The 27,132-nt window shown below is 40.2% G+C and overlaps 3 protein-coding genes across 8 annotated transcripts in view; 1 reads left to right on the top strand and 2 right to left on the bottom strand.

The window, feature by feature from the left end:
- fgf13a (fibroblast growth factor 13a) overlaps positions 1-27,132 on the top strand; it is a 190,636-nt gene that overhangs the window by 24,803 nt on the left and 138,701 nt on the right. The gene's annotated exons all lie outside the window — the stretch shown is intronic.
- Positions 1-27,132, bottom strand: part of LOC130563409 (N-lysine methyltransferase KMT5A-like) — an 82,458-nt gene that overhangs the window by 6,364 nt on the left and 48,962 nt on the right. The window lies entirely within an intron of this gene.
- Positions 22,362-23,564, bottom strand: LOC130563410 (uncharacterized). 2 transcript variants are annotated; one of them, XM_057348893.1, is made up of 3 exons: positions 23,106-23,564; positions 22,842-23,043; positions 22,548-22,763 (listed from the first exon to the last, which is right to left on the bottom strand). In XM_057348893.1, exons 1-3 carry the CDS (start codon positions 23,280-23,282, stop codon positions 22,735-22,737), a joined length of 408 nt encoding a protein of 135 aa, XP_057204876.1. In that variant the 5' UTR covers positions 23,283-23,564; the 3' UTR covers positions 22,548-22,734. The 2 variants fall into 2 exon arrangements, with proteins under 2 accessions (XP_057204875.1, XP_057204876.1); XM_057348892.1 differs by having other exon boundaries at positions 22,362-22,763; positions 22,842-23,563.

Raw genomic sequence — 27,132 nt, 5'->3', positions numbered from 1 at the left:
GAAACAGCAAAAACAATTCAGTGCCCTGCAAAAAGAGCCTTCTTCCTTATACTGGAAAGAGCTTGCCAAAGTGACCCTGGCACAAGTTATCCTCTTCAATCGTCGTAGAGCAGAAGTGTCCAGAATGCCCTTGTCTGTGTACTTGTCCAAGCACACATCAGAAGCTCATGAAGATGTTAACCTAGCTCTTACAGCACTTGAGCAGAAGCTTTGCAAACATTTTGTCCGGATTGCTATCGTAGGAAAGAGAGGAAGGAAAGTCCCTGTTCTCCTTACTCCACTCATGAGGGAATCGCTCGATACTCTAACTGAGAAGCGAGAAGAATGTAGAGTGCTCAATGAAAATGGATACTTGTTTGCTTTGCCGCACTCTGTCCATTGCTTGAGAGGTTCCGATTGCATTCGGCAGTTTGTTAATGAATGTGATGACATCAAACATCCAAAAGCGCTAACCTCAACCAAACTAAGGAAACACAATGCTACGCTGTCGACTGTTCTGAATCTCAAGCCTACAGAACTTGACCAGTTGGCAGATTTCCTTGGGCATAACATTGAGGTCCACAAAAAGCACTACCGCCTTCCAGAGGGTACCCTCCAGCTAGCTAAAATAAGCAAAGTTCTTCTAGCATTGGAGCAGGGACAGCTGGGAGAATACAAAGGGAAGAATCTGGATGAAATTCTATGGAAGTATTTCAATGCCATTAGTCTTTGAAGCAAAAAAGCATGCTGAATTACCACTAATCAAAAATAAATCTGTTGCATTACCAGTGCTTGCATTTTTAGAGTCTGCAATTCAATATGGTTGTATAATTAAGCTGTGAATATTTCAAATTGAAACATTTCACGCACAATTTCACAGTTAAAAAGTTCAATAATCAAAATTCGCCTTTTAAATTTCACTTAAAAAATTCAACTTGTTTTAGAATACAACCTTTAATTTTCGACAGANAATAGGTTTTGAATGGCCTTGTTTAAATTAGCAAAATAGTTAGTTACTAAATGTAAATGGTTTCTACATATTTCCGGGATAGTCAACTTCGGTCATGGAGGGCCAGTGATCTGTACAGTTTAGTTCCAACACACAAATCAGATTCAAATGTATATAATTACTATGCAGGATTTATTTTTACACACTACAAGGATGCAATACTAATGGAATTCATGAAATTGATAAAACAGAAAAGAACTGAATATTTATACATCTCAAATTCTTGATGCTTAATTTATGCATCATACATCCTTAACCAGTCTGTGTTTCTTTTAGTTGATTTATACCTTTTTTCATTATACCAATTATTTTCTTTGCATTCAGATGACTTTATTCCAGAAGCACAGGAGACCGAAGTTAAGGACATTCAAGAACCTATTTCTACAGTAGTTCTTAACCAACACCAGAGGAAGTCGCCTAAAAAGAGAGGTGATCTTAGAAAAGTAAACCAGGTTGATTGTCCTGATCTTTAAGACGGATGCTTTATTCGAAGATGCATGACAGTGATGTGCATTTAAAGTAACCAAACAGACCTCAGTCCCCCTTTTGACTACTGCAATAGGAAAAATACTATGTAATTAATGGGGGGTGAGATCTGTTTGATTACCAACATTCTTTCAAATATCTTTCTTTTGTGTTTCGCAGAACAAAGAAATGTATACAAATTTGGAAAAACTAGAGGGTGACTAAATATGACATATTTGTCATTTTTGGGTGAACTATATTGTATTACGTCTTTAGCTTGATTATTAGAAATAATCACACAGGTGCACTTATTATTTTAGTATTAAATATAGTATATAGTACTATAGCACATAGTATTTTTCCTATTGCAGTAGTCAAAAGGGGGACTGAGGTCTGTTTGGTTACTTTAAATGCACATCACTGTCATGCATCTTTAGTTTTTTATAAATTATAACATTTATAAATTCATCATTTAAACTGATTACTTTATGTCAAGAAGTTTCATGCTCATCAAGGCTAGAATTCATTTGATCAAATATACAGAGAACAGTAACACTGTTAAAACACTATTACAATTTACAATTAAAAAAAAAATGTTTTATGTATACTTAGGTAAACAAGCTGCTGTCAAAAGAAGCTGGACACCGGATGAATGTGCTGCAGTAGAAAGGCACCTGAAGAAGTTCATTGTGAGGAACCAAGTTCCAGGCAAAATAGACTGTGAGAGCTGCATTGATGCAGAACCTCAAACCTTAGGAACTCGAGACTGGAAGTCAGTCAAGTACTACATCAAAAATCGCATTTCTGCCATAAGAAGAAGAGTACAGTGAATTACAGGTATCTCAGTGTTTTGGATAACTTCCCGTTAGTGTTCACATTGGGATATGTGTTCTAAGTGGTTTCAACAAAAGGCTGGCTCTTTTGTTTTTATGGTATCCTTATAAAAAAAGGTTTAGTTTACCCAAAAATAAACATTGTCTTCATTTGTCATTCCAAACTCATAAGAGATTTATTTATCTTCAGAACACAAATGAAGATATTTTAAATGAACCATGCAAGATTTCTGTCTCTCCACAAAAAATCTGCTCATCCTAAATTTCTTCCCAATTTAATGTTATTAAAGTTAATCCCAATTTTATGAAGTCATGTGAATGCTTTATACGTGCAAGAAAAGTCTCTGACAAAATATTTTTTTCAGTTTAGATTTGTATTCCTAAACATTTTTTTTCAGTTTAGATTTGTATTCCTAAACAAAGTTTCATGGAAGAGACACAAACAAAGCTATCACATTGTCCCATAAAATTATCAAAAAAAAAATTATAAATGGTTTTAAGCTTGAAAGTGTAGGATGAGTGGTTTTTAAATTGCAAGTCAGAAATCTCAGGTTTCATTCAAAAATCGCCACTTTTGTTCCAAAGATAAACAAATTTCTCATGAGTGAATGTTCATTTTTGGATAAACTACCCCTTTAAAGTTCTTTCTGTTATCTTTATATTCTGTTAAAATATGAGATAAAATGTGCAGACTCGGACAGTTGTCTTCAAAAATGTTATATTGTTATATTAAAATATCAATTTCTAGACGTGGGCAAATGCCTTTAAATTTAAATTTAAGATTATTCTTATAGTTTTATACTAATGGAAAAAACTGTTGACATTTCCTTTGTGAAGCCATGAGTTGCTTAGAGCATTGACATTACTTTGATAAAAAAATAAAGCTTTTTGTACAAGTTTGAAATCTGAAATGTTGTTCATCCTCTTTGTATGGTACTGGCCCACGTGTATTATTACGAATTATAAAAAGTTAATTTCCAGTATTTGACTGTAGTTGCTCAATAGCTGTGCTTTAAAGTTCGTTTACAGAATTTGTGCTACTCGGTGGGCTTGTTTGTAGCAACACCTCCAAGCAGGGTCACCTTGTGCCACGAGTCACCCATTCTCCTGAATGTGGAGTTGAAAGGAGCATGGTGGAGTAAAATTGAGCTAAAAACACCTATAACTGCAGCTTCTGCATATGTTGGCAAATGTCTGATGAAACTGTGTAGAGCCCTGCCCCAGACAATTTCCTTCGCTGTAATATTAAGCCTAGATTTCTCACCTCATGCAGTGTAATTGCAGTGGTGCATCTGGTTAGTATTTAGTATTCTTGGCATTACACCGTTTCCTAACCAAACGCGATGCGACGCCGGGACGTGCTATAAAATATATATTTTCTGTTAATCAAAGGTTTTGACCTAACCAGCCGTGACAGTGCTGCGCGACGAGCAATGGCAGTTTCTATTTTAGAAACTGTTTCTATTTCTGTGAATGATCAATGATCTCATCTGATGTAAGTTCTGCACCTCATGAATATTAATATACAAACATGGATGAGGACAGGCTATATATGTTTGATTACATGCATTTAGATTCTGAAATTATTGTATAGCGTCCGGTGAGGGATCCTTGAAGTTATGAGAACAGGACGCATCTCTCTATGTGCACTCTAGCTGCATCGCGAGAGGCTGCGTGCACAGAGAAAAAAAAATCTGATTGTTGGTGTTTTGTGATTGATTGTTGCGTCCCACCTCTTATTTAAATTTTTTATATGTACAGAGCCTTTTACAATGTACATTGTCACATTTTCAGGTAAAAAAGTAACAATCAAATTATAATTAAATGTTCTACACTTTATATACAGCTTTTGCTTTTTATTATTACACACATAATTTAGAGACGTAACTCCATAAACCTACTGTGCAGGCAATTGTTGGTTGTTTCCATAATAGTAACTTTGTTCCCTGCTAAGATATAAAAAATAGAAATGTGTGTGTATCTATGGACGAGGACCTCACAAGTTCTAAATGTTAAAACCAGAGCCCCACAAGTAACCAAAAAACGCATATGAGAATATTTTGTTCAAATTTCATTAAATTTAAGTTATATTAGTTTTTAAAAAATTCTCATTATCTTGCTTGATTTTTTATAGAAGCGTAGGACCACTGGAAAGGGTGGACCCCACAATTGGTCAAAAAACGGTGGTCCCCCTTATGCCAGAAAAACAAGTATGCGTGTGTGTGTGTGTGTGTGTGTGTGTGTGCGCGTGTGTGTGTGTGTGTGTGTGTGTGTGTGTGTGTGTCTATGTCTATGTGTGTTAGTACGTGTGCATATTGTGTGTGTGGAGTGTTTTGTATATGGGTATGTCTGTTTTCTGTGTTTTTACAGGTACAACTTTAATTGTTTTGCTTATAGTCAATATGTCTCATGTACAGCTGCTTTGTAAGAATGAAAATTGTAAAAAAAAAAAACGCTATATAAATAAAGTTGAGTTGAGTAGGACCTTTTCATCATTTTTAAACATGTCTGACAGCTCAAAAACATAATTGCTTCAGATCCCCTGTCATCTAATTAAGAGCCATAGGTGCGTCTTGGACAAAAAGTTAAATGCATTATTAGACAGGCGGGCAGAAGATGGGAGCTGCGCGACGGAGGGCTTGGCACCCAGTTCGGGCTGGCGATGAATGACTCTCTCTTCAATCAAGGCAACAATAAATTCGAACGAGGCTGTCTACCTTGACAGGCTGACAGACAACCAGCAACATCTAATTGGTGGCACAGGTCTTTTATTCAGAGCGAGCAGGTATAAATCACTCTCTCGCAATAAAAGAAAAGGCTTTCGAGAGGAAAATGCACCTTAGGTGGAATCCAACAGATACAGCTTTTATGCTTACAGTGCAAGAACGGTCATTGAATGAGGACTGTGCACTTCATGCCACTGAGAGGCATGTGAAAGTACTAGTTTGTTGCCCTGGTCGTTTCACCACATATCAGGCTATTCACTTCAACCTCTCTGCTGCTATTTATGGAATGAGTAAAGAAAAAGATTGATAAGTGGACAAAAAGAGGACGGGAACTCAAAATGACTTTTTGTCTCCCTTTCACCTGAAGAGCAGGTTAGAGCATTCTAGCTCAAGTGGGGGAAACTGAAGACCACTGACATCAGCAAACACAGATATGACCAAAGTGCACAGATTGCTGACTCAGAACTAGTGACTGACATCTCTTAAGTGCATGGGGAAGGCAGGCATGCTTGTAAAGGCATCACCACTGTGGGGACATAACAGGACAAGACTCCAACCAAAGCTCTGATTCACACTGTTGGCTGTAAATTGTGATGCACCGCTAGAGCCCATGTTGTTTAGAGATGTACCTGGTTCATATATAGCAAAGCTATTGACACAGCATTGGGGGGTAAGTGTTATCTGTCATTCTGGGGGTCATACTGACAACAGTGCAAATCGTAAAAGGGTGATGTACACACTGGATGCAAATTTGTTATGAGACTTTAATATCGCTTAATGTGATATTAAATTAATTCCTGAACCATCCAAAGACTCAGACGTGCTACATTTTTGGGTTGGAGACCTGTGGTCTAACTACTCCTATGGTGGTCTAATAAAAACCAGTTGGAAAATTAATGATGTGTCTTGCAATCTCTAAAGTTTGCCTCTATATCGCCATCTTTTTTTAAACATAAAATTGCAGATTATTTTCTGTACTAATGCTTAAAATTATGATTTTTGTTACAAATCACAGCTTTAAATGTTACTAAGTTTTATACTGGATAACTATTTTGTTATTTAGAAATCCCTTTACATTATGATCATACTATTAAAATTCGCTAGTCCATAACTGCAGACGCTATGATTTTTTTCCAGGCAAAGCATTACAAAGTGTGCACCCGGCTTAATGTAGACTTGGTAATTGCTTATCTTAGGTTGTGATGGAGTTATAAGTTATTAGACTGTACATAAGAAGTACTGTGCTGCACTCACACAGATAAAATCATTCAGTGTAAACAGAGTGGTGAGCAACATCGTGATTCAAGACCCATACAACTACAGTGAGTTGAAACATTCTGAATGTCAATGATTATAAGCAATCCTACTGTTTTTTAGCGTAATTACCAGATGGTGAGGCTAATTAATTCTCATCCCTTGAGAGCAACATTATGCTTTTACAATCTTATAAAAACCAATTCAAAATCGTGAGATGTCAAAGAGAGCAGAGATTTCTTCCTCTGAATATCAAATGAAGTATCCTTCGAGCTGTGTGTTTATCTTACTCCCCTGAGTTGAGGCCAGATAATTTCTAATGTCTTTACAGAAACATCACTGCGTTCAGAAATTAAAGCATGAACACTGGCAGTGCACACTGCGACTCCCAAATCTATATGCAAGACTAAAGAAAGCCATACAAGCGCACAGAGTCAAGGCTGTTGGTCACATGCTTTTTTCTGCTCCTTAATTCCACACTTCAAAATTGAAGAATTATGCTGATAACTAAAAATACAAAAGATTGGTGGTAAATTAGTCTATAGTTTCAGATGCTTTAAATTCTTTCTGGGGAAAAAAAAAACTCAAGTGTGCTTGATAATTACAGACAGGTGTGCTGAAGCAGTCTGCAGGACGGTCGATCTCCAGGAGCAGGGTTGGTGACCACTGGTGTAGATAATCGCAGGTGTAATGTGCAACATCAAAAGTATGCATGTAAGAAGGGTGTGATTTGTCATGGGGGAGATGATGGAATCCCCCCTCGTGTGTCACGGTCCCACCGTCTTGTTTATGAAATTCTAGTCGTGTGGCGGGATCGGGGCAGAGTCCTTAGGTTTTATGTGAGAAAACCATGAGTTGTTTGTTTTTTCCTCTCATGTGTTTTCTTGTGTCTCTTCATTGTCCCCGCTCCTCTCGTTTCCTTGTGATCTTTCCCTGAGTGTTTGATTACCCACACCTGCCCTGTGTCGTTATCCCTCGTTTGTGTTCCCTTTAAATACCCTCTTGTTTCTTTGTCTTGTGCTCGTGGATTGTACTGTACTTCGTCCCATGTGGTGGTTGTGCCTTGTCTGTATACGCCAGTGTTTCATCTTGGAATTACCCTCGTGTCCGTTCAAGTTTGTGAGTGTGTTCCTGTTCTGTTAGTTTATATACTTTGCCTTATTTAAGACGTTGTGTCGTGTTCTGTTTAGTTTGTTTTTCCCCACCGAGGGAAGTGTTTTGTTCCAGTTTGCACTCTAGTTCGTTCTTGTATTTACACCCCCTCGTGGGTTTTTGTTTTGTGTTTTTTGTAAAANCAAGACTCCAACCAAAGCTCTGATTCACACTGTTGGCTGTAAATTGTGATGCACCGCTAGAGCCCATGTTGTTTAGAGATGTACCTGGTTCATATATAGCAAAGCTATTGACACAGCATTGGGGGGTAAGTGTTATCTGTCATTCTGGGGGTCATACTGACAACAGTGCAAATCGTAAAAGGGTGATGTACACACTGGATGCAAATTTGTTATGAGACTTTAATATCGCTTAATGTGATATTAAATTAATTCCTGAACCATCCAAAGACTCAGACGTGCTACATTTTTGGGTTGGAGACCTGTGGTCTAACTACTCCTATGGTGGTCTAATAAAAACCAGTTGGAAAATTAATGATGTGTCTTGCAATCTCTAAAGTTTGCCTCTATATCGCCATCTTTTTTTAAACATAAAATTGCAGATTATTTTCTGTACTAATGCTTAAAATTATGATTTTTGTTACAAATCACAGCTTTAAATGTTACTAAGTTTTATACTGGATAACTATTTTGTTATTTAGAAATCCCTTTACATTATGATCATACTATTAAAATTCGCTAGTCCATAACTGCAGACGCTATGATTTTTTTCCAGGCAAAGCATTACAAAGTGTGCACCCGGCTTAATGTAGACTTGGTAATTGCTTATCTTAGGTTGTGATGGAGTTATAAGTTATTAGACTGTACATAAGAAGTACTGTGCTGCACTCACACAGATAAAATCATTCAGTGTAAACAGAGTGGTGAGCAACATCGTGATTCAAGACCCATACAACTACAGTGAGTTGAAACATTCTGAATGTCAATGATTATAAGCAATCCTACTGTTTTTTAGCGTAATTACCAGATGGTGAGGCTAATTAATTCTCATCCCTTGAGAGCAACATTATGCTTTTACAATCTTATAAAAACCAATTCAAAATCGTGAGATGTCAAAGAGAGCAGAGATTTCTTCCTCTGAATATCAAATGAAGTATCCTTCGAGCTGTGTGTTTATCTTACTCCCCTGAGTTGAGGCCAGATAATTTCTAATGTCTTTACAGAAACATCACTGCGTTCAGAAATTAAAGCATGAACACTGGCAGTGCACACTGCGACTCCCAAATCTATATGCAAGACTAAAGAAAGCCATACAAGCGCACAGAGTCAAGGCTGTTGGTCACATGCTTTTTTCTGCTCCTTAATTCCACACTTCAAAATTGAAGAATTATGCTGATAACTAAAAATACAAAAGATTGGTGGTAAATTAGTCTATAGTTTCAGATGCTTTAAATTCTTTCTGGGGAAAAAAAAAACTCAAGTGTGCTTGATAATTACAGACAGGTGTGCTGAAGCAGTCTGCAGGACGGTCGATCTCCAGGAGCAGGGTTGGTGACCACTGGTGTAGATAATCGCAGGTGTAATGTGCAACATCAAAAGTATGCATGTAAGAAGGGTGTGATTTGTCATGGGGGAGATGATGGAATCCCCCCTATTGTGTCACGGTCCCACCGTCTTGTTTATGAAATTCTAGTCGTGTGGCGGGATCGGGGCAGAGTCCTTAGGTTTTATGTGAGAAAACCATGAGTTGTTTGTTTTTTCCTCTCATGTGTTTTCTTGTGTCTCGTCATTGGCCCCGCTCCTCTCGTTTCCTTGTGATCTTTCCCTGAGTGTTTGATTACCCACACCTGCCCTGTGTCGTTATCCCTCGTTTGTGTTCCCTTTAAATACCCTCTTGTTTCTTTGTCTTGTGCTCGTGGATTGTACTGTACTTCGTCCCATGTGGTGGTTGTGCCTTGTCTGTATACGCCAGTGTTTCATCTTGGAATTACCCTCGTGTCCGTTCAAGTTTGTGAGTGTGTTCCTGTTCTGTTAGTTTATATACTTTGCCTTATTTAAGACGTTGTGTCGTGTTCTGTTTAGTTTGTTTTTCCCCACCGAGGGAAGTGTTTTGTTCCAGTTTGCACTCTAGTTCGTTCTTGTATTTACACCCCCTCGTGGGTTTTTGTTTTGTGTTTTTTGTAAAAATAAATATATCTTGTTTAACCCCTTCACCACTGCCTTCCTGCATTTGGGTTCTTTCACGCCACTCTTGACATCGTGGTTTAAATGCAACATATCATAAATATGTGAAAACTAATAGAAAGAATACCAAAAGTTGCTTTGCTCTAAAAGTGAAATTGGTCATTTATGTGACATTAAGTATGGAACCAAATAATTTGGATTTGCATAAATAATTGTTCTAGAACTAGTTTACAAATGTTTCACCCTGTTCTACATCTTTCATTTCTGAATCGGCCCACTCCACTGGCACACCAGCTTCACGTATTTCAAGGATGATTCAGAGCCATGACATCTTTCAAAATGACTCAAGTGTGTAGCTGAAGAAAAAGTCATATACACCTAGAATGGCATAAAGGGGGATTATGGATTGAATTATGTATACAATTTATAGATAAAAAACAGTGAAATACAGAAACTGAATAAGTGATATAACAGAAGCGAATGAGAGAAAAAGCAAATGTTGTGTTAGTACCCTGGTAAGCATTTTCCACCATCGCTCTAATATGCACTTCTGTGGCTATATCTTACATCTACCATTTCCTTTCGTCCACATGCCCACAGAGTCGGTTCCCAATGTGATTGTTCTGACTTTCAAATAGTTCTGTCTGCCAGCTGGGATCAATACGGCTAATCCCTCCTGTGGACGCATCCTGCACTCACTAAAGCAGGTATTACTGGCACAGTGTGATAATTTTTTTCTGGTGGGGTTTTGATGCAGTGGGCTTTCTTAGAACAGGGATAAACAAGGTTTTTATTAGTAGGGTGTGTTTGTGGGCCACAGGTGTTTGAAATAGCAATTTCTAAGATCGTGGGAAACCCGCTGCATCCCTGCAATCAAATCAGCTTTCTGAGGAGCAATTAATTTTTTCGAGGTGTCATGCGGGATGGGTTTATTTAAACGGAGTGTCTATTTACACTGAGTACAAATAGCCCGCCATGTTGGCAGAGACTATTTGCACTAGCTCCGCCCACCAATATGTGATTGGAATAGAAAAAGTGTAAGAACGACACTATATCAAACAGTGACTCCAGTGGTGTAAAGTCTGTATAGCTTGGCATGGGGGACTGGGGTTCTAATCCACCTCTAGCTGAAAAAGCTCTTTAACCTTTTTCTATTACCTTACAGATCATAAAGGCATTTGTTTTCAATAAAATTGATTTAAGACTTAAAACTCATTTTTATTCATAAAGTTTAGGTTTAGGGTAAGGTTAGGGGTACGTGTAGATACTTTTGTAATATTTTTTGTAAATATAATGATTTACACTCTGTTATTATTGCATAATGTTTAATGCACAACAATACTGAAGTGTAAATAGTAATGTTATCTGCCACTATTTATAAGTAGGCCTAAATAGCATCTAACTACTGTTTCTACTTAATCCAAAGAACATACAGCGATTTTTGGTTTAAATTGCATATCGCTAAGAAATGCTGCTATTTTCACTTAGTGTAAACAGAACCTACTACTATTTAAACTTAGTGTAAATAGCATCTGTCGCTATTTTCACTTAGTGTAAATAGCATCTATTGCAAATAGCCGCTGCCTTACTTAAAAAGGTGCTCTGATAAAAAAATATAAGCCTCTAAAACAATAAAATGATGCATAAATGAACTATTTTGAAAAGTAAATGAACAGCACTGTATTGTCTTTGACCGAATGGCTTGTGTTTTTACCACCTTTGCTTATTTTCTCTCATTCCCAAAAGTCCTGATGAAATATACTGTTTGCAATACAGTGTGTATTTAAACATCGACTTGGAGTGTGTTAACCAAGTATACAACAAATTAGGGAGGATAAATTGGGATGCCATGTTGTTGGCGAACGAATACCGTGTTAACAGCACCTTTGAGAAATGAAGCAGCTTGAATATCTAAGAAAGCGGGCAATATGAATTCATTCGGAAGACACTGTTGACATATTACAGCTATCTTGTTTCTGAGACCGGAATAAATGCTATTATATAATACCCCAGATGCACTCTGTGTCCTCACCTCGGGGTGAGGACTGCCTTGTTGTGGACTCCAAATAATGTGTCCTTTTCTCTTTTTTAACACAGCATTATTTTTCTGCTGACTGTCATTATCTACCATTGGTGAAAATCTATTCCTGATCACAGTGCCCCTTCCCTGGATCCTTCCGGGTAAATTAAGGATCCTGCACCCTGTGGGAAAGCAATCACTCAGCGTCAACCCCACTTCACAGATGCTGGGACTCTCGTAGGATATGCCTTCCTTAACTAAGGTCACACAGAGAGCTCCTCATCTTTGCATCTCTGGCATGGAAATGGTAGAGAGAAATGGAGGGCTAAAAATGCTAACAAGCTCCTTGGAGAATTTCGGCAGTGTGTAGCATTCGAAATGACTTCAGGTCAAGTGAAACGTATCTCCATTACAATTATGAAAGACAGGGAACTGCAAATATACATTATCAAGCCTCTGACTGCCACTTTCAGCGGGCCAGGTCTGAAACAGGTGAGGCCCCAAGGGTGTCCTTGTGGTACAAAAGCCACGTGACCCACGTTACCTTGACGGCCTGCGTGAAAAAAGCAGCGATTACCACTGACCTCTAACAGTGGAGGGAAAGACGGCAAGACCGATTCTTCCAAAAGCACATACGTGGCATCATGGCTGCCTCTGGTTCTTGGGCCTGAAAACCTTCACATCCATCTGTTCTTCTTAATATTATCGAGTAAGAAACAGGGTGAGACAAGGTGGTTGGGGGGAAATCATTCCTCTAGCCAAGCATGCATCCTTGTGATGACAGACTGCTGGAGGCTGAGCATCATAGCAAACAATGCTGTTAGATTTATAATAAGAGAACCAGAGCACTGGCTGAAGGCCATCGCATGCTGAGAGCTGGGAAATGTACACAAGATGGATGATGGAGACTAACCAGTAAATACTGAGTGAACAATGGGCCATTTTGAAAGCGAGTCACTGAGGACACGCTAGCGCTTAGTTCTGCTCTTGTATTTATATCGTCTTGTTATTTTTTAATGTTTCATGGCAGATGAGCCCACAACTCACACTCTTTCCTTGATCTTATGAAAGACGCTTACGTTTATGAACTACATAGATAACGGAGGTGAAAACGTGAGCCGTACATCTAACCAAATCACAGTACCAGTGTAACACATATTCACTGTAGTTTATGATGGTGCGTCTTTGAATTATATCGCTGCAGGATGAAAAGCATTTAATCATACTCAATGTAGAGTAACAGAGCAACTCTCGAAGTGCAACAATTCAACAGTCCATTTAATCCACTAGCAAATAAAATGGCAAAGAGCTGTGCTGCATTTTGTTTAATTTTTTGCTTTTGAACAAATTTTCGTCCTGCCTCTTCCTTCAATATAGGGTAGAGCAGATATATAAGATTTTAAAGCTGTAGATAACACCCTTATTCATATTTTTATGTCTGTGACGAAGCCTGGGCCCTTAGTGAGGATGATTATGGCTGAACAAACATATGACTGATTAGCTACAGATAGGGTTCTGGCAGGTGCACACACTTTGGGTGAGATCTACGAGTCCACGCTCCCTGAGTCAGTGCAACTTGTCATTCAGGTGATCAGACAGGGGAAACGATCATGTCATGTCTAAAGTCAGCCCATAAATCAGCAGACAACTTTTTAGACTTCCTCTTAAGCTCATCTGCTAAAGATTAAAGTCTGTTGTCTGACTAGGGTTGTTTCTTATAGTACTACTTATAGGGGCGGAATGGGACTAAAAAGTGGCGCTGGACTTCTTTGGCAGACGTGGCCCACAAAACCCAGCTCGCAACATAACATAACGCACTGATGCACGAACCATTCTATAGCACTATAATTCATAAATGTAAATGTTTTTTTAAGGTCTTTTATGCCACTTTGCAAAGTCAATAAAATATTAAACAGTAAATGCCAGTACAGTCTTAGAGACTAATAGAAATCCAAATGACATAAAAGCCTGCCTAAACATGGCAATGTAATATAAAATAAATGTATTTAAACTGACCATGACATGGTGTGACTAGACTTTCCAAACAACTATTGTTTAACATTAGCTATAAAGTCCAAAATCAACATTATACAAGTCTTAAAAAGTTAGGATTTATAAACATAAAGAAAGGAGAGAAAACAATCTCCCTTTGGGCTTAATAAGTAAGTAGCTTACTTATAAACTTGATAAAAGCCTTAAATCTTTTTAAAACGGTACATTAAATACAAATTTGACATAAAAATGAAAAGTCATTTCTTTACCTGTGATGATAGTTCTGCAGTCTATTGAATTCTTCCATGCTAATAAAATGGACCATATACACACAGTCATATATCTTATGCCTCATATAAACTTATCTGTTTCAGTATGTTTGTAGACATGTTAACTCGAACACACATCTTACATTGTGATGAACCATTTTTCAAAGTTTTCAATAGCAAAACTCACAAAAGTTAAGTATTTTGCATCTCTGAATCTTACCATTTAACATTTTTATTGTAAAGCTGTTGGCTTTGTTATGTTTGTCTTCTTACATCTCACTACACGGTCATCATTAAAACTGAATCACCGCATCTGTATCTATACGCTCTGCTAAATGACTAAATGTAAATGTAAATACGTGTGATGCTCGTGGATTTGTCTGCGTCTGCACTGTATGAAGATATGAACACACAAACTTCATCTCCAGAGCTGCTCTGAGAGTTTATTTCACAAGCATTTTATTGTTTGAGTAAAGCTATCGTCAAACAAACTCCGGTTAACTTTACTCCAGTTAACTTGAAAACTCAGACAAAAAAATACTGTAGTGTACTATAGTATTTGCTATAGAGGGTATGCAGGTGTCGTTAACGCATACGTCACGTGAAGTCAAGTGAATTGCGCCTATTGAGTGGTAGAGAGATTAAATGCAGCAGTGTTGACCGTTATCTGTACTTTCTTTAGAACGGGATAAAGTTGTTGTGCGATTGATTGTACAAACAGATTAAGCAAAAATCGGGGAGACTTCTTTTTGTCTGCCGATGGATAGAAAATTTGAATGAATCACTGCAATTTGCTGAAACAAATGGAATATTGAAACGTGGATGTTTGCTAGCCCTTTCATATCAGACGCAGCTCAGGTAAGTTGTTTTTGTTAAACCATACCATAATAGCGTTTCCTAAACTTTCTTCACCTTTATATGTTGCGTAAATGTAAGTGTATTTCTGTCACGGTCCCACCGTCTTGTTTATGAAATTCTAGTCGTGTGGTGGGATCGGGGCAGAGTCCTTAGGTTGTATGTGAGAAGACCATGAGTTGTTTGTTTATTCCTCTCATGTGTTTTCTCGTGTCTCGTCATTGGCCCCGCTCCTCTCGTTTCCTTGTGATCTTTCCCTGAGTGTTTAATGTCCCACACCTGCCCCGTGTAATTATCCCTCGTTTGTCTTCCCTATATATACCCTCTTGTTTCTTTGTCTTGTGCTGGTGTATTGCGTTCTGTGCGTGTACCATGTTTGGTGTTTCTCAGCGTCTCAGCCTTGCCTTGTCCTGTCCGTGATCCTGTTTTGTTAAGTAAGTTGTTTTAGTGTTCTTTAGTTTTGTTTGTTTACTGTTCTTGCTTTTGTTTTGCCCCCTCGTGGGAAGTCTTTTGTTTTCTGTTTGTTTCTTAGTTTAGTTCCTGTTTTATACCCCCTCGTGGGTTTTTGTTTTGTGTGTCTTTGTAAATAAAGTCATTTGTTAACCCCTTCACTGCCGTTGCCTGCATTTGGGTTCTTCCATCCACCCCTCCGTGACAGAATACAGAGCCATCACTGAACCCAGCAGGCAGCATGAGCACCGGGCGGTCCCACCTAGCTCGCCTCCTCTGCGGACTTCGCCAGGGGAACGAGAGTGGATGAGTACGTGGACAGGTTCCTGGACGTCGTCGAGAATGGCGTCTTCGGGGAGGAGGAGCTCGCGGTGCTATTTAACTCCGGTCTCAGGGACCCACTTTTGCGGGCGGAGATGAGGGCGTTGAGACCGTTGGACTTCGACGCGTGTGGCTGTCCGCCGCGGAACGATCGGAGTCCACGGCCTCAGCAATTACCAGCTACCCATCTCCGCTGGTCACGATTCCTGAGCGTGGTTCCCTGCAGATCGGGGTTGTGGGCACCGCCACTCCATCCTTCCCACTCTCGGCAGCCTCTCCACCATCCAGCCTCGTTGGCAAGCGGGGGAGGCGAGCATCCTGGGAGTCCACCTCCGAGGAGTCCCAGCCGGAACCAGCCATGCCTTCTACATCCTTCCTTCAGCCGACCTCCAGGCGGGTGGCTCGGCTGAAGAAGAAGAGGCAGCGGCGGGAGCGCGGCTCCTTCCAGTCCGGTGGTCCAGTCTGGTGTCCAGCCCGTGTCCAGTCCGTGTCCAGTCCGGTGTCCAGCCGGCGTCCAGTCCGGTGTCCAGCCGGCAGTCCAGTCCGGTGATCCAGCCGGCGTCCAGTCCGGTGATCCAGCCGGCGTCCAGTCCGGTGATCCAGCCGGCGTCCGTCCAGCCGGCCTTCCAGCCGGCGTCAAGCCATGTCCAGCCGGCCTTCCAGCCGGCGTCAAGCCCTGTCCAGCCGGCCTTCCAGCCGGCGTCAAGCCCTGTCCAGCCGGCCGCCTGGGAAACTGCCAGGGCCAAAGACTGTCCCCCCGCAGGACTCCGCGCCCTCGAGCGCAGCCGGGGACTGGGACTTCTCCCCACCCCTATGGACTGCCCCCTATGGGCCTTGTTTGGTCCCACCCCCCTCCCATGTTTGTTGTTTTTGTTGTCTCACCCCAACCCAGTAATTGTTTTGTCTGTTTTGCCTTTGGTCATGTTGTCTGTGTGCATTTGGTTCCTGTCCTTGTCCCAGTCTGTCATGTCTTGTTTGTCAACCCCTTGGTGAACACCTGGGGGTGTTCATTAAGGGGGGGGCTCTGTCACGGTCCCACCGTCTTGTTTATGAAATTCTAGTCGTGTGGTGGGATCGGGGCAGAGTCCTTAGGTTGTATGTGAGAAGACCATGAGTTGTTTGTTTATTCCTCTCATGTGTTTTCTCGTGTCTCGTCATGGGCCCCGCTCCTCTCGTTTCCTTGTGATCTTTCCCTGAGTGTTTAATGTCCCACACCTGCCCCGTGTAATTATCCCTCGTTTGTCTTCCCTATATATACCCTCTTGTTTCTTTGTCTTGTGCTGGTGTATTGCGTTCTGTGCGTGTACCATGTTTGGTGTTTCTCAGCGTCTCAGCCTTGCCTTGTCCTGTCCGTGATCCTGTTTTGTTAAGTAAGTTGTTTTAGTGTTCTTTAGTTTTGTTTGTTTACTGTTCTTGCTTTTGTTTTGCCCCCTCGTGGGAAGTCTTTTGTTTTCTGTTTGTTTCTTAGTTTAGTTCCTGTTTTATACCCCCTCGTGGGTTTTTGTTTTGTGTGTCTTTGTAAATAAAGTCATTTGTTAACCCCTACACTGCCGTTGCCTGCATTTGGGTTCTTCCATTCCACCCCTCTGTGACAATTTCTTCACCAAATGGGACAAACACCCAACAGAGACTCTGCAAACAGAAATTTGTAAAAACAGTCTACGGGTACACCGAAAAACTCCAAACAACCCCTGCAGAGCAGAATTAGGACTATATCCTCTAGTAATTAAGGATGCACCGATATGTACATTTTGGCCGATAATGATAACCGATAGTTCTTTAACATTGGAAGCCGATAACCGATATATTGGCTGATATACAGCATCTAAATATTAATATATAAAGGGGCTGTGTCCACCGAGGCGTTCTTGCTGGCATACATCGTGTTTTTTTCAATTTCAGTTGACACGTGGGCATGCTTTTCTGTGAGAATTGTCCAATAAGGGTCTAAGAAAAACGGAATTGTATGTTGGAAAAAAACTTTCCGAAACCTATACGAGCCTTGGGGGAGTGTATCGAGCACATAAATACTACGTCCTACGTCTAACTCGTTTTTTGACAAGTTGACCATGTCAAGCATGAGAAGCCAGCACGTTTAACATTGTAAAGAAGTCAGAATGCATGAAACAATGTTGAACCGGCCTTTAAGCGATTTGCGCAAGTAAATTACATATAACATACAAGTCAATGAAAAGAAGACACCCCCGTGGCGCAACGCCATTTTTTACATCACTTGTGTGAAAATAACTAATTATTACCGCAAGTAATAAAGAGTGAGGAACACAATGATTCGCATTTGATGTGAACATACATACATACAGTATGACTTAAATGTGTTAATGGGAATGGTTACAGGGTTATAATGTTGTAAGCAGAGGCGGTTTCAAATTACATTTTTAACTGTATTTGGTAAACTGCAGTTTAATGGAGAACATACTCCGCAATAGTTTAAAATAATGAGTTTGCACATGGTTTATTTTAAAGCATATTAAAAAGAAAAAAATCCCGCAATAGTTCAAAGTGATGAGTTTGCACATGGTTTATCTTAAAGCATATTAAAAAACACCAGATAGACATATAAACAACATTAAAAACTTTAAAAGTTATCAAAAGTTATTTAAATATGAATTCAAATGTATTTTGCTGTAAGAACAAGAATTTTCAAACATTCCTTTTGCCATCATTTTGAAATAATCCAGTGAGATTTTTGTATGCACAAGGAGTCTGACAACAGGCGGTATGCTCCACATGGAGATCTGGTCTCAGCATCATCGAGTCTGTCTATTATTAATTCAATTCAATTCAATTTTATTTATATAGCGCTTTTCACAATGTGCATTGTTCCAAAGCAGCTTTACAGGAGCAAATAAGAAAAACACAGAAAGGTAAAACACAGCACAGTGCATGGTGTTTATAGACCAAGCAAGATCATTATAATAAATAATATCTAATAAATAAATAAATAAATAAATAAATAAATGCAGTCTCCCGGTGAGCAAGCCAACACTGCACTGCTCTGCTGTGGCGAGGAACCCAAACTCCAATGCTGAATAATGGAGAAAAAAAAACCTCGGGAGAAACCAGGCTCAGCCGGGAGGGCCAGATCTCCTCTGACGTGTCATAGCTGCACTCAGTGACCCCGACCAAAGCCACCGAGCAACGTCCACGAAGAACAGGGAGAGCCCACGAGCCGCGACCCAGGAAGCCCCACCCGCCGAAACCGTGCAGGTCCAACCCGGTCCCATTCCGTGATCAACAACAGACAACAGAGGAACAACCAGGGAAAAGTAGTAATGGCATAATTAACTTTATTCCTCTGTTGTCCGACATCGACCACAAAACAAGACCAACCAGACCAGACCCACACAGTCCCAACAAATGAAACGCCCCGAACCACAACCAACAAGCCCCCCCACTCCCCACAACACCCACCCAGCTACCTCCAATCAAAGTCACTGAGTGCAGCCATAACTTCAAACTGCTGTCGTGTGATGTAAGTTTAGCATTAAATACCAAGTATTGTAAATTTAGCATTTATGTGACAGGTAGTCCGTCTTTGCTCTCGGTTGGGGATGGAATTGTCTGAGCTGGGCCGGCCAGATGGTCGCCTTTTTCTTGGGTGGTGATGGAATTGCCTTGGATGGAGCTGGATGGTCAGTCAGTCCGCAGGCTCTCGCAGGAGGATGGCACGGGATTTTCCGATGTAGCTGGCGTAATCTCTAGTTGTGGATGGGCATATGACGTTCATCTGGGCCTGGCGGAATCTCTCCCTACCTCGGGATGGGCATCCCGAGGCGAGGGCAGAAACAGAAAGAGAATAATTAGCGTAGCTGCTGTTCATTAGCTATGTATTAGTGAATGCTTGGCTGAAAAGATGTGTCTTTAATCTAGATTTAAATTGGGAGAGTGTGTCTGACCCTCGAATAGTATCGGGGAGGCTATTCCAGAGTTTAGGTGCTACGTATGAGAAAGCTCTACCCCCTTTGGTGGATTTAGTTATTCTAGGTGTTATCAAAAGTCTGGAGTTTTGAGATCTTAGAGAGCGTGATGGGTTGTAGTGTGGTAGAAGCTCTGTTATGTAGGTAGGGGCTAAACCATTTAAGGCTTTATAAGTAATTAAAAGAACTTTAAAGTCAATACGATACTTAATGGGTAACCAGTGAAGGGTTGATAACATTGGGGTTATGTGATCGTATTTTCTGGACCTGGTTAGAACTCTGGCAGCTGCGTTCTGAACTAACTGTAGTTTGTTTATTGATGATGCAGGACAACCACTAAGCAGTGCATTACAGTAATCAAGTCTTGAGGTCACAAATGCATGAATGAGCTTCTCTGCATCAGCCACACATAAAATATTTCGCAGTTTGGCAACATTTCTAAGGTGGAAGAAGGCTGTTTTTGTGACATTTGAGATGTGATTTTTAAATGACAGGTTGCTGTCTAATATAACGCCAAGGTCTTTAACTGTATTTGTTGGAGTAACAGTGCAGCCTTCAACTTGCAGGTCATAATCCGAAATATTCTGCTCACGTGTCTTTGGTCCGATAAGTAATATTTCTGTTTTATTAGAATTTAAAAGAAGGAAATTACAAGTCATCCAATGCTTTATATCGTCGATGCACTCTGCCAATTTGGATAGTTGGAAGGAATCATCTGGTCTTGATGAGATATATAGCTGAGTATCATCTGCATAACAGTGGAAGCTAATTCCATGTTTTCTAATAATGTTTCCAAGGGGCAGCATGTATATGGAGAATAGCAAGGGTCCTAAAACCGATCCCTGAGGTAATCCATAATTTACTTGCGTTAGATTTGATGATTCCCCATTTAAATGGACAAATTGATGTCTGTCTGATAAGTAAGATCTGAACCATTGTAGTGCCTGTCCCTGAATACCGGTATAATTGTGTAAGCGATCTAGAAGTATTTTATGGTCTACAGTATCGAACGCAGCACTAAGGTCGAGCAGGACTAGGAGTGAGATGTTACCTTTATCTGATGCTATAAGCAGGTCGTTTGTAATTTTAACGAGCGCAGTTTCAGTACTATGATGCGGTCTAAAGCCTGACTGGAATTTTTCGTGTATGTCATTATTTTGTAAGAAAGAGCACAACTGAGTGGACACTACTTTTTCTAGTATTTTAGACAGGAAAGGGAGATTTGAAATCGGTCTATAGTTTCCTAGTTCATTGGGGTCTAAGTTTGGTTTCTTGATAAGAGGCTTAATGACGGCCAGTTTAAAGGCTCCTGGGACATGGCCTAGATTAATTGACGAGTTGATAATGTTATAAATGGGCTCAATTGCAACGGGTAATAACTCTTTTAATAATTTAGTTGGTATGGGGTCTAATAAGCAAGTTGTAGGTTTAGATGTTGCAATAAGTTTAATTAAATCTTCCTGTTTTATAGGTGAAAAACACTGTAGCCTTTCTTTTGGGGCGATGGTTGGTACTAATTTATAGGACAGACTTGGAGGTTGAGTTTTTACTATTTTGTCTCGTATGTTTTCGATTTTCTCTGTAAAAAAATTCATGAAATCATTGCTACCAAGGTGCGGCGGAATACCCAGGTCAGGTGAAGTCTGTTTATTTGTTAGTTTAGCAACTGTACTAAATAAAAACCTTGGATTGTTTTTGTTAGTTTCTATGAGGTTACGGAGGTGCTCGGCCTTTGCTGCTTTTAGTGCCTTTTTATAACAGTTTGCACTCTCTTTCCACGCAATTTTAAAGACCTCTAATTGGGTTTGTTTCCATTTGCGCTCCAGTTTACGTGTTTCTCTTTTAAGGGCGCGAGTGGTGCTATTGTACCATGGTGCTGCGTTTTTCTCATTAATCTTTTTTGACTTCATAGGTGCGACAGCTTCTAATGTATTAGAGAAAATAGTGCCCAATTTGCTGGTCATGTCATCGAGCGATTCTATATTTATTGGTATGGTTATTAAAGGAGTCAGATCTGGCAAGCTCTTTGTGAAACTATCTTTAGTAGTCGAGGTAATTGTTCTACCCTGTCGATAACGAGTTAAACGGCTGATTTCTGCAGTGCGCAGTGTACATGTTATAAGATAGTGATCAGTGACATCGTCGCTTTGAGGTATAATATCTATATTGGTTAGATCGGCTCCGTGAGATATAATCAAGTCTAGTGTATGATTAAATCGATGAGTGGGTCCATTGATGTGTTGTGTTACTCCAAAAGAGTGTAATAGCTCTGTAAACGCCACTGCTAATGCATCGTTAGCACTATCTACGTGGATATTAAAGTCTCCGACAATTAGTACTTTATCAACGTTAACCAATAGGTCCGATAGGAAGTCCGCAAACTCTTTCAGAAAATCAGTGTAGGGACCAGGGGGTCTATACACTGTAGCCAACGTACAAGAAAGCAATGGTTTTTTACTGTCAATTGGAACAATTATGTTCAACGCAAGCACTTCAAATGATTTAAATTTATGCTCCGTTCTCTGAGTTACAGTAAGAAAGTCTCTAAAAATTGTTGCGACACCGCCACCTCGACCAACCGCACGTGGCTCATGCATATAACAGTAGCTTGGTGGTGTACACTCATTTAGACCGTAATAATCATTTGGTTTAAGCCAGGTTTCGGTAAGGCAAAGTATATCAAAACTGTTGTCTGTGATCATTTCATTTACAATAACTGCTTTTGAATTTAGTGATCTAATATTAAGTAGGCCGAACTTTATGAGTTTGTTTTGGTCGTTTATTACATTGTCCTCAGGTTTAATCACGATTAGATTTTTTCTCTGAGATTTGGCTATTTTGTTATTTTGTAGTATTATTCGGGGGACAGACACAGTCTCTATGCATTTGGAAGCAGTAACATTTCTAACAGATGAGTGGGAGGAACACAGACTATGGTTGAAGTTTTGACTTACCGCTGGGAGACGTAGTCAAGCGGTGCGTAGCGTCTTTGAGATGTTGTCAGACAGAAGAACCGCTCCGATGCTGCTGGGGTGCAGGCCGTCAGGGCGGAAGAGCCTAGGTCGCTCCCAGAACAGATCAAAATTATCAACAAAGAGCAGCTTCTGTTCAATACACCATGACATCAACCATTTATTTAGAGCAAATAGTCTACTGAACTTTTCATTCCCTCGTCGGTAGGTAGGAAGCGGCCCTGATACGATGATCCTCGCTGTGGGCGATGCGTTGCGTACCGTCTCGATCAGACTCCTGAAGTCCCTCTTCAGGATCTCCGACTGCCTCATCCTGACGTCATTCGCCCCCGCGTGCAGCACGACAGCTCCGACGTTAGCATCGTCCTTCAGGATCGCAGGTACCTGCGCAGAGACATCAAGAACACGGGCGCCAGGAAAACAATGAGTGTGCACCTTACCTTTAGTGGAGGAAGCGCGTACGTTCCGGACGATTGAGTCTCCGATGACCACAGCGTTGCATTCCGTCTCGCAGAGGGCGGCAAAGCGGTTCCTGGTCGGGATCTCGAAGACCGGTGGCGGCGGTTGGGTCATCGCTCCAGTCCTGGCTCGCGCCTTTCGCCGTGGTTGTGCCGGTGCAGGAGTGAAGTTCATTTGGGCTGACCGTGTTCTCGAAGCCTGGGCTCTGTGCAGAGAAACACGCGGAGTAGAAGTGGAAGGAGTATTAAAATCGCGATGAAAACTTACCGCGGATTTGCGAGCGTCGGCTCTGGATGTTTCCAGCGCCGTTTTTCGTTCTCGCAGCCGTGACTGCTTCTCTAGTAGATCCTGGATCTGCTTCTCCACAGCCTCCAGTTCCGACTGAAGTGCGATCGTTTCCTCATCTGCACACAGAGGTACAGACACATCTGAAACATTAGCCATCAGTGATTTAATAATGAGAACAGTGTGTTAAGCAGTAAGCAGGCAGGCTGGGAATGCTAACAGCCTGAGGCTAATAGCGAGTGATCCGATAAAAATAAATTATCTGTGCGTTTAAATACGATTTTGGTATGGGATATATTTAAGGATATGTTTTACCCTCGGAGGATAACAATTTAAAACACAAGTCTTAAGATATAACAAGAATAAACGATGTATTAAGAATAAATTTGAAAGAGCTCCGACTCAAACCACGCGCTCTCAGCAAACAGGAAGTGACGTATTATTACAAGAAAAGAGAAAAAACTGAGACAGAAACTGGAAGAACTGCGGCAATGTCTCCAAGATGCCTGAAGAAACACTGAACGAAAATTCCATTAACTCAGAAATAGATGAATGCTGGGTTAAACATAAGAGAAAAAAACATCCTATTGCTTTTTTTACTGATTTAAAGATATTTTCCCTCTTTGTTCAATCAACCTGTTATCATATTCCACTTAGTAGTCTATACACTATTTCTCTAAACATGTACAGTATAATTTGTGTATAATGACAGCATGAGGTCTTATTGCCAAAAAGGACTCCCATTTCTTTATCTCTCTCTCTCTCTCTCTCTCTCTCTTTCTCTCTCTCTCTCTCTCTCTCTCTCTCTCTCTGTCTCTCATACATGCAAACACCGTCCAAGAAAGTTCCACTTAGTTTTACAGACCCCAGGGCCCAAGATTTTTAAACTGATGGACACTGCTCATATTTTATTTGCTTTTTCAATAATCTCTCGTTGTTATTATAATCTCATATTTTCCTTCCCTTCATAACTTTAACTCCCTCTCTTCCACACACTTGCTTATTTCCGTTCTTTCTCACTGCTTCCCTCATTCTTTTACCCTTGCCGACATTTTCCACAAGATAAAGATGAACGGGGCTCAGCAGTCTCCAGTCATTCCTGTGACAGCAACGGGAGGCTGCGGAGATGGAGATAAATGGGGAATCACAGGAGGGGCGACCGTTGACATTTGAAGCTTTTGACATTAAGAAGGGATTGGCTTTTCTGACTCCAGTTATTTGCTACTTTCGCTCATTAATACGGCTGTGAATATGGAGCTTTAATGTGTGGGGTGTAAATGACTCAGAACTTCTGAGCTTCATCATCACCAACACATCTTCATTTCATCAGATGTTTAAAAACCATTTGAATTATTAATGCGTTAGAGAGACAGAACATTGAACTAGATGATAACAAAATAAACGGATAAACATCATTCAGTGAGACAGAAATAAAATAATGTTGATTCTCTCAGCAGTGAAAACTGTATGTTTTAAAGTAGCTCTTTGAAGGTGCACTTGGTAATTTCCTTTCTCATTAAAATGTTTTATGCATAAAGAAAAAATGTAGCTTAGAATTGTTTTAAAATCACATACAGTATGGTCACATGACATGTCAGCCCCAGTTATCCCTGTTGAAAAAACAGCATATGTTAGGTATGTTGTGAAGCATGGTAGCTGGTTTAAGATGGTCATGTGCTGGTTTAAGCTGGTCATTAGCTGGTTATGAGCTGGTCCTGAGCTAGGAGCTAGTTGCTTGGGACCAGTTTAGGACCAGCTCAAACCAGCTACCTTGCTTCAAAACCTGCATAACCAGCATGTGTTGGTTCTCTCAACAGTGATGTTGTAAATTGTAATGGCTGTGGGCACTTTATCTCAATAACTCCCTATTTATTGGACAATTCGACTATAAATTGTGCCCGACTGCTAATAGAGCATTACTAGAGGTCTGAATTTTTTACCTTATGTATGATGCTGCATCCACATGGCTGGATAATAAAGTATATCCTCAATCCATGATGACTTCCGTATCTATAAATACAACATAGACTAAATAAGTACATCTTAAACTGCATGTTCATTCCGGTTAACTACTGACTTCATTGGGGGGTAGGGGTGAAAAAGGCTAGTTTAGTGAACAACAATTCTAATGCTACCTCAAACAAGGACAAACAAAAATGCAGCAGCCAAGTTTGGCACCACATCTCCCCTCAAAATAACAATGCTCTCTGTACCCGCGGCTGTCAACATCTGAGCGTAATCCTGGCTGACAAGAGCCCAGATTCTACATGACGCTTCATTCACATTCCAGTCCCATCATATCATGGTGCCTGCATACACCTGAGCGCAATCTCTCTGCACAGGCTCTGGTTCAGGAGCGCCAGTCAGCAGCCAGTGCATGTACTGATAAAGCCTGTCGATGTTTGCGCATGGCTTAACCTGCATGCAGCGGTCAGGAAATTTATTTTTCCTTTTTTAAGAGCATCATCCTGTATCATTCAGTGCACACTGAGTTGGGCTGACAGGGCCACAGTGGTTCGGAGAACTGTGATTCTAACTCTCTCACCTCTTGTGTACAGCCCAGCCCCATCTGTCGGTTCAGTTCATTCTACAAAGCCCCACAGCACCTCTCACTTCATTTCTCTCTCTCTCTCTCTCTCTCTCTTTCTATCTTCTCTTCTCGTATTTAGCACAGGGAAAGTTGGTAATTGGTAGAGCATGTGTTAGTCATGCAAAGTTGTGGGTTTCAAACACATATTAATTAACATGTTTACCTTAAATGCAATGTAAATCTGCTGGATAAAAGCATCTGCCAAATGCCTAAATGCTCTGTAACCTTTTTTACTGTAAAGTACTTGAGTAATGTATCAATTTCTAAAGCCCCTATACCCAATAACACATTAAAACTTCAATAAGCAAATTAATAACAAACAGTCAGCAACTTTACTAAAGTTAAATTAAATATTTCATAATATGCAAGCCTTTACTGTGTGTCCACACTATAAAAGAGCTTGCCATTACATTACAGTGAATTATTACCACAGACACTATTACAATATAGCCAGGGGCGTAGCAAGCTTTTCAAAAGTGCAGGGGATGGATGTGGTTTGTTTGTTAACAATAAAAATGATGAATACAATGACAGAAGGGTACAAAAGGTATAGCATACAAGATATAAAAAGCTTCCTATTTAAATGAGTGATACTAGAAAAGTATAAAAACACACTCGGTGGTAAGCTTGATAGTGACATGGGTCTGACAGGACTGTGACTGCTAAATTTTGCTTACTTGCACCTTAAAAAGGGGAGATATAAAAAATAAAAAACACCCACACAAAGCTTTTTCTCTGGTGGTATAAATAATGTAACAATTTACTATTTTTAAACATTAAAATAATATACACGTTTCTTTCATAGTTCTTCAACAGGTATGCAAACAATGACATCATTTCTCACGTTTTTCTCCTCAACAGGTACAATCAAACACAACAGGTAAGTATCCACAAAAGTATTCAGCTAATCAACAAACAATGCTCAAAATATCAAAATCAATTGCACTGGCAATAAACCCATAAATACACTGCTTAACAATGACAATTTGTCCCTCCTCCTCGTCAATTCCCTGCCTTCTTCATCACAGTTACTTTATACATTGCATGCCACATACATAACCGAATTTAGCTAGCTGCTGAACAATATCCCAATTAGCAATGAGCATTAAAAAACGTCTAAAAAACGAACTATAATACAGAAAACACTCGACATGTCAACAAAACATAAACAGAACATCTTCCCAAACACATATCAAGCTTATTTAAAAACCTCGAAAGCATAAACACTTATTCAAAGTACCTGGAAAAGGGAGATGTAAATAACCATAACCATAAATTCTCGCCTCCTCAGCACGAGCTGACCAATAAATCTAACACACCAAGAGAGGCGGGACTTAAGGCAGAACAGCCAATCATCAGCCGGTCACACTCAAAGCCGGTGTCATGTTTGAGAGAGGGAGGGAGGGGAGGCAGCCACAG

This window comes from Triplophysa rosa, linkage group LG13, assembly GCF_024868665.1.
Source record: "Triplophysa rosa linkage group LG13, Trosa_1v2, whole genome shotgun sequence".
Lineage (NCBI taxonomy): Eukaryota > Metazoa > Chordata > Actinopteri > Cypriniformes > Nemacheilidae > Triplophysa > Triplophysa rosa.
The sequence above is the reverse complement of the archived record's forward strand: the minus strand, read 5'-3'. Positions and strand labels throughout refer to the sequence as shown.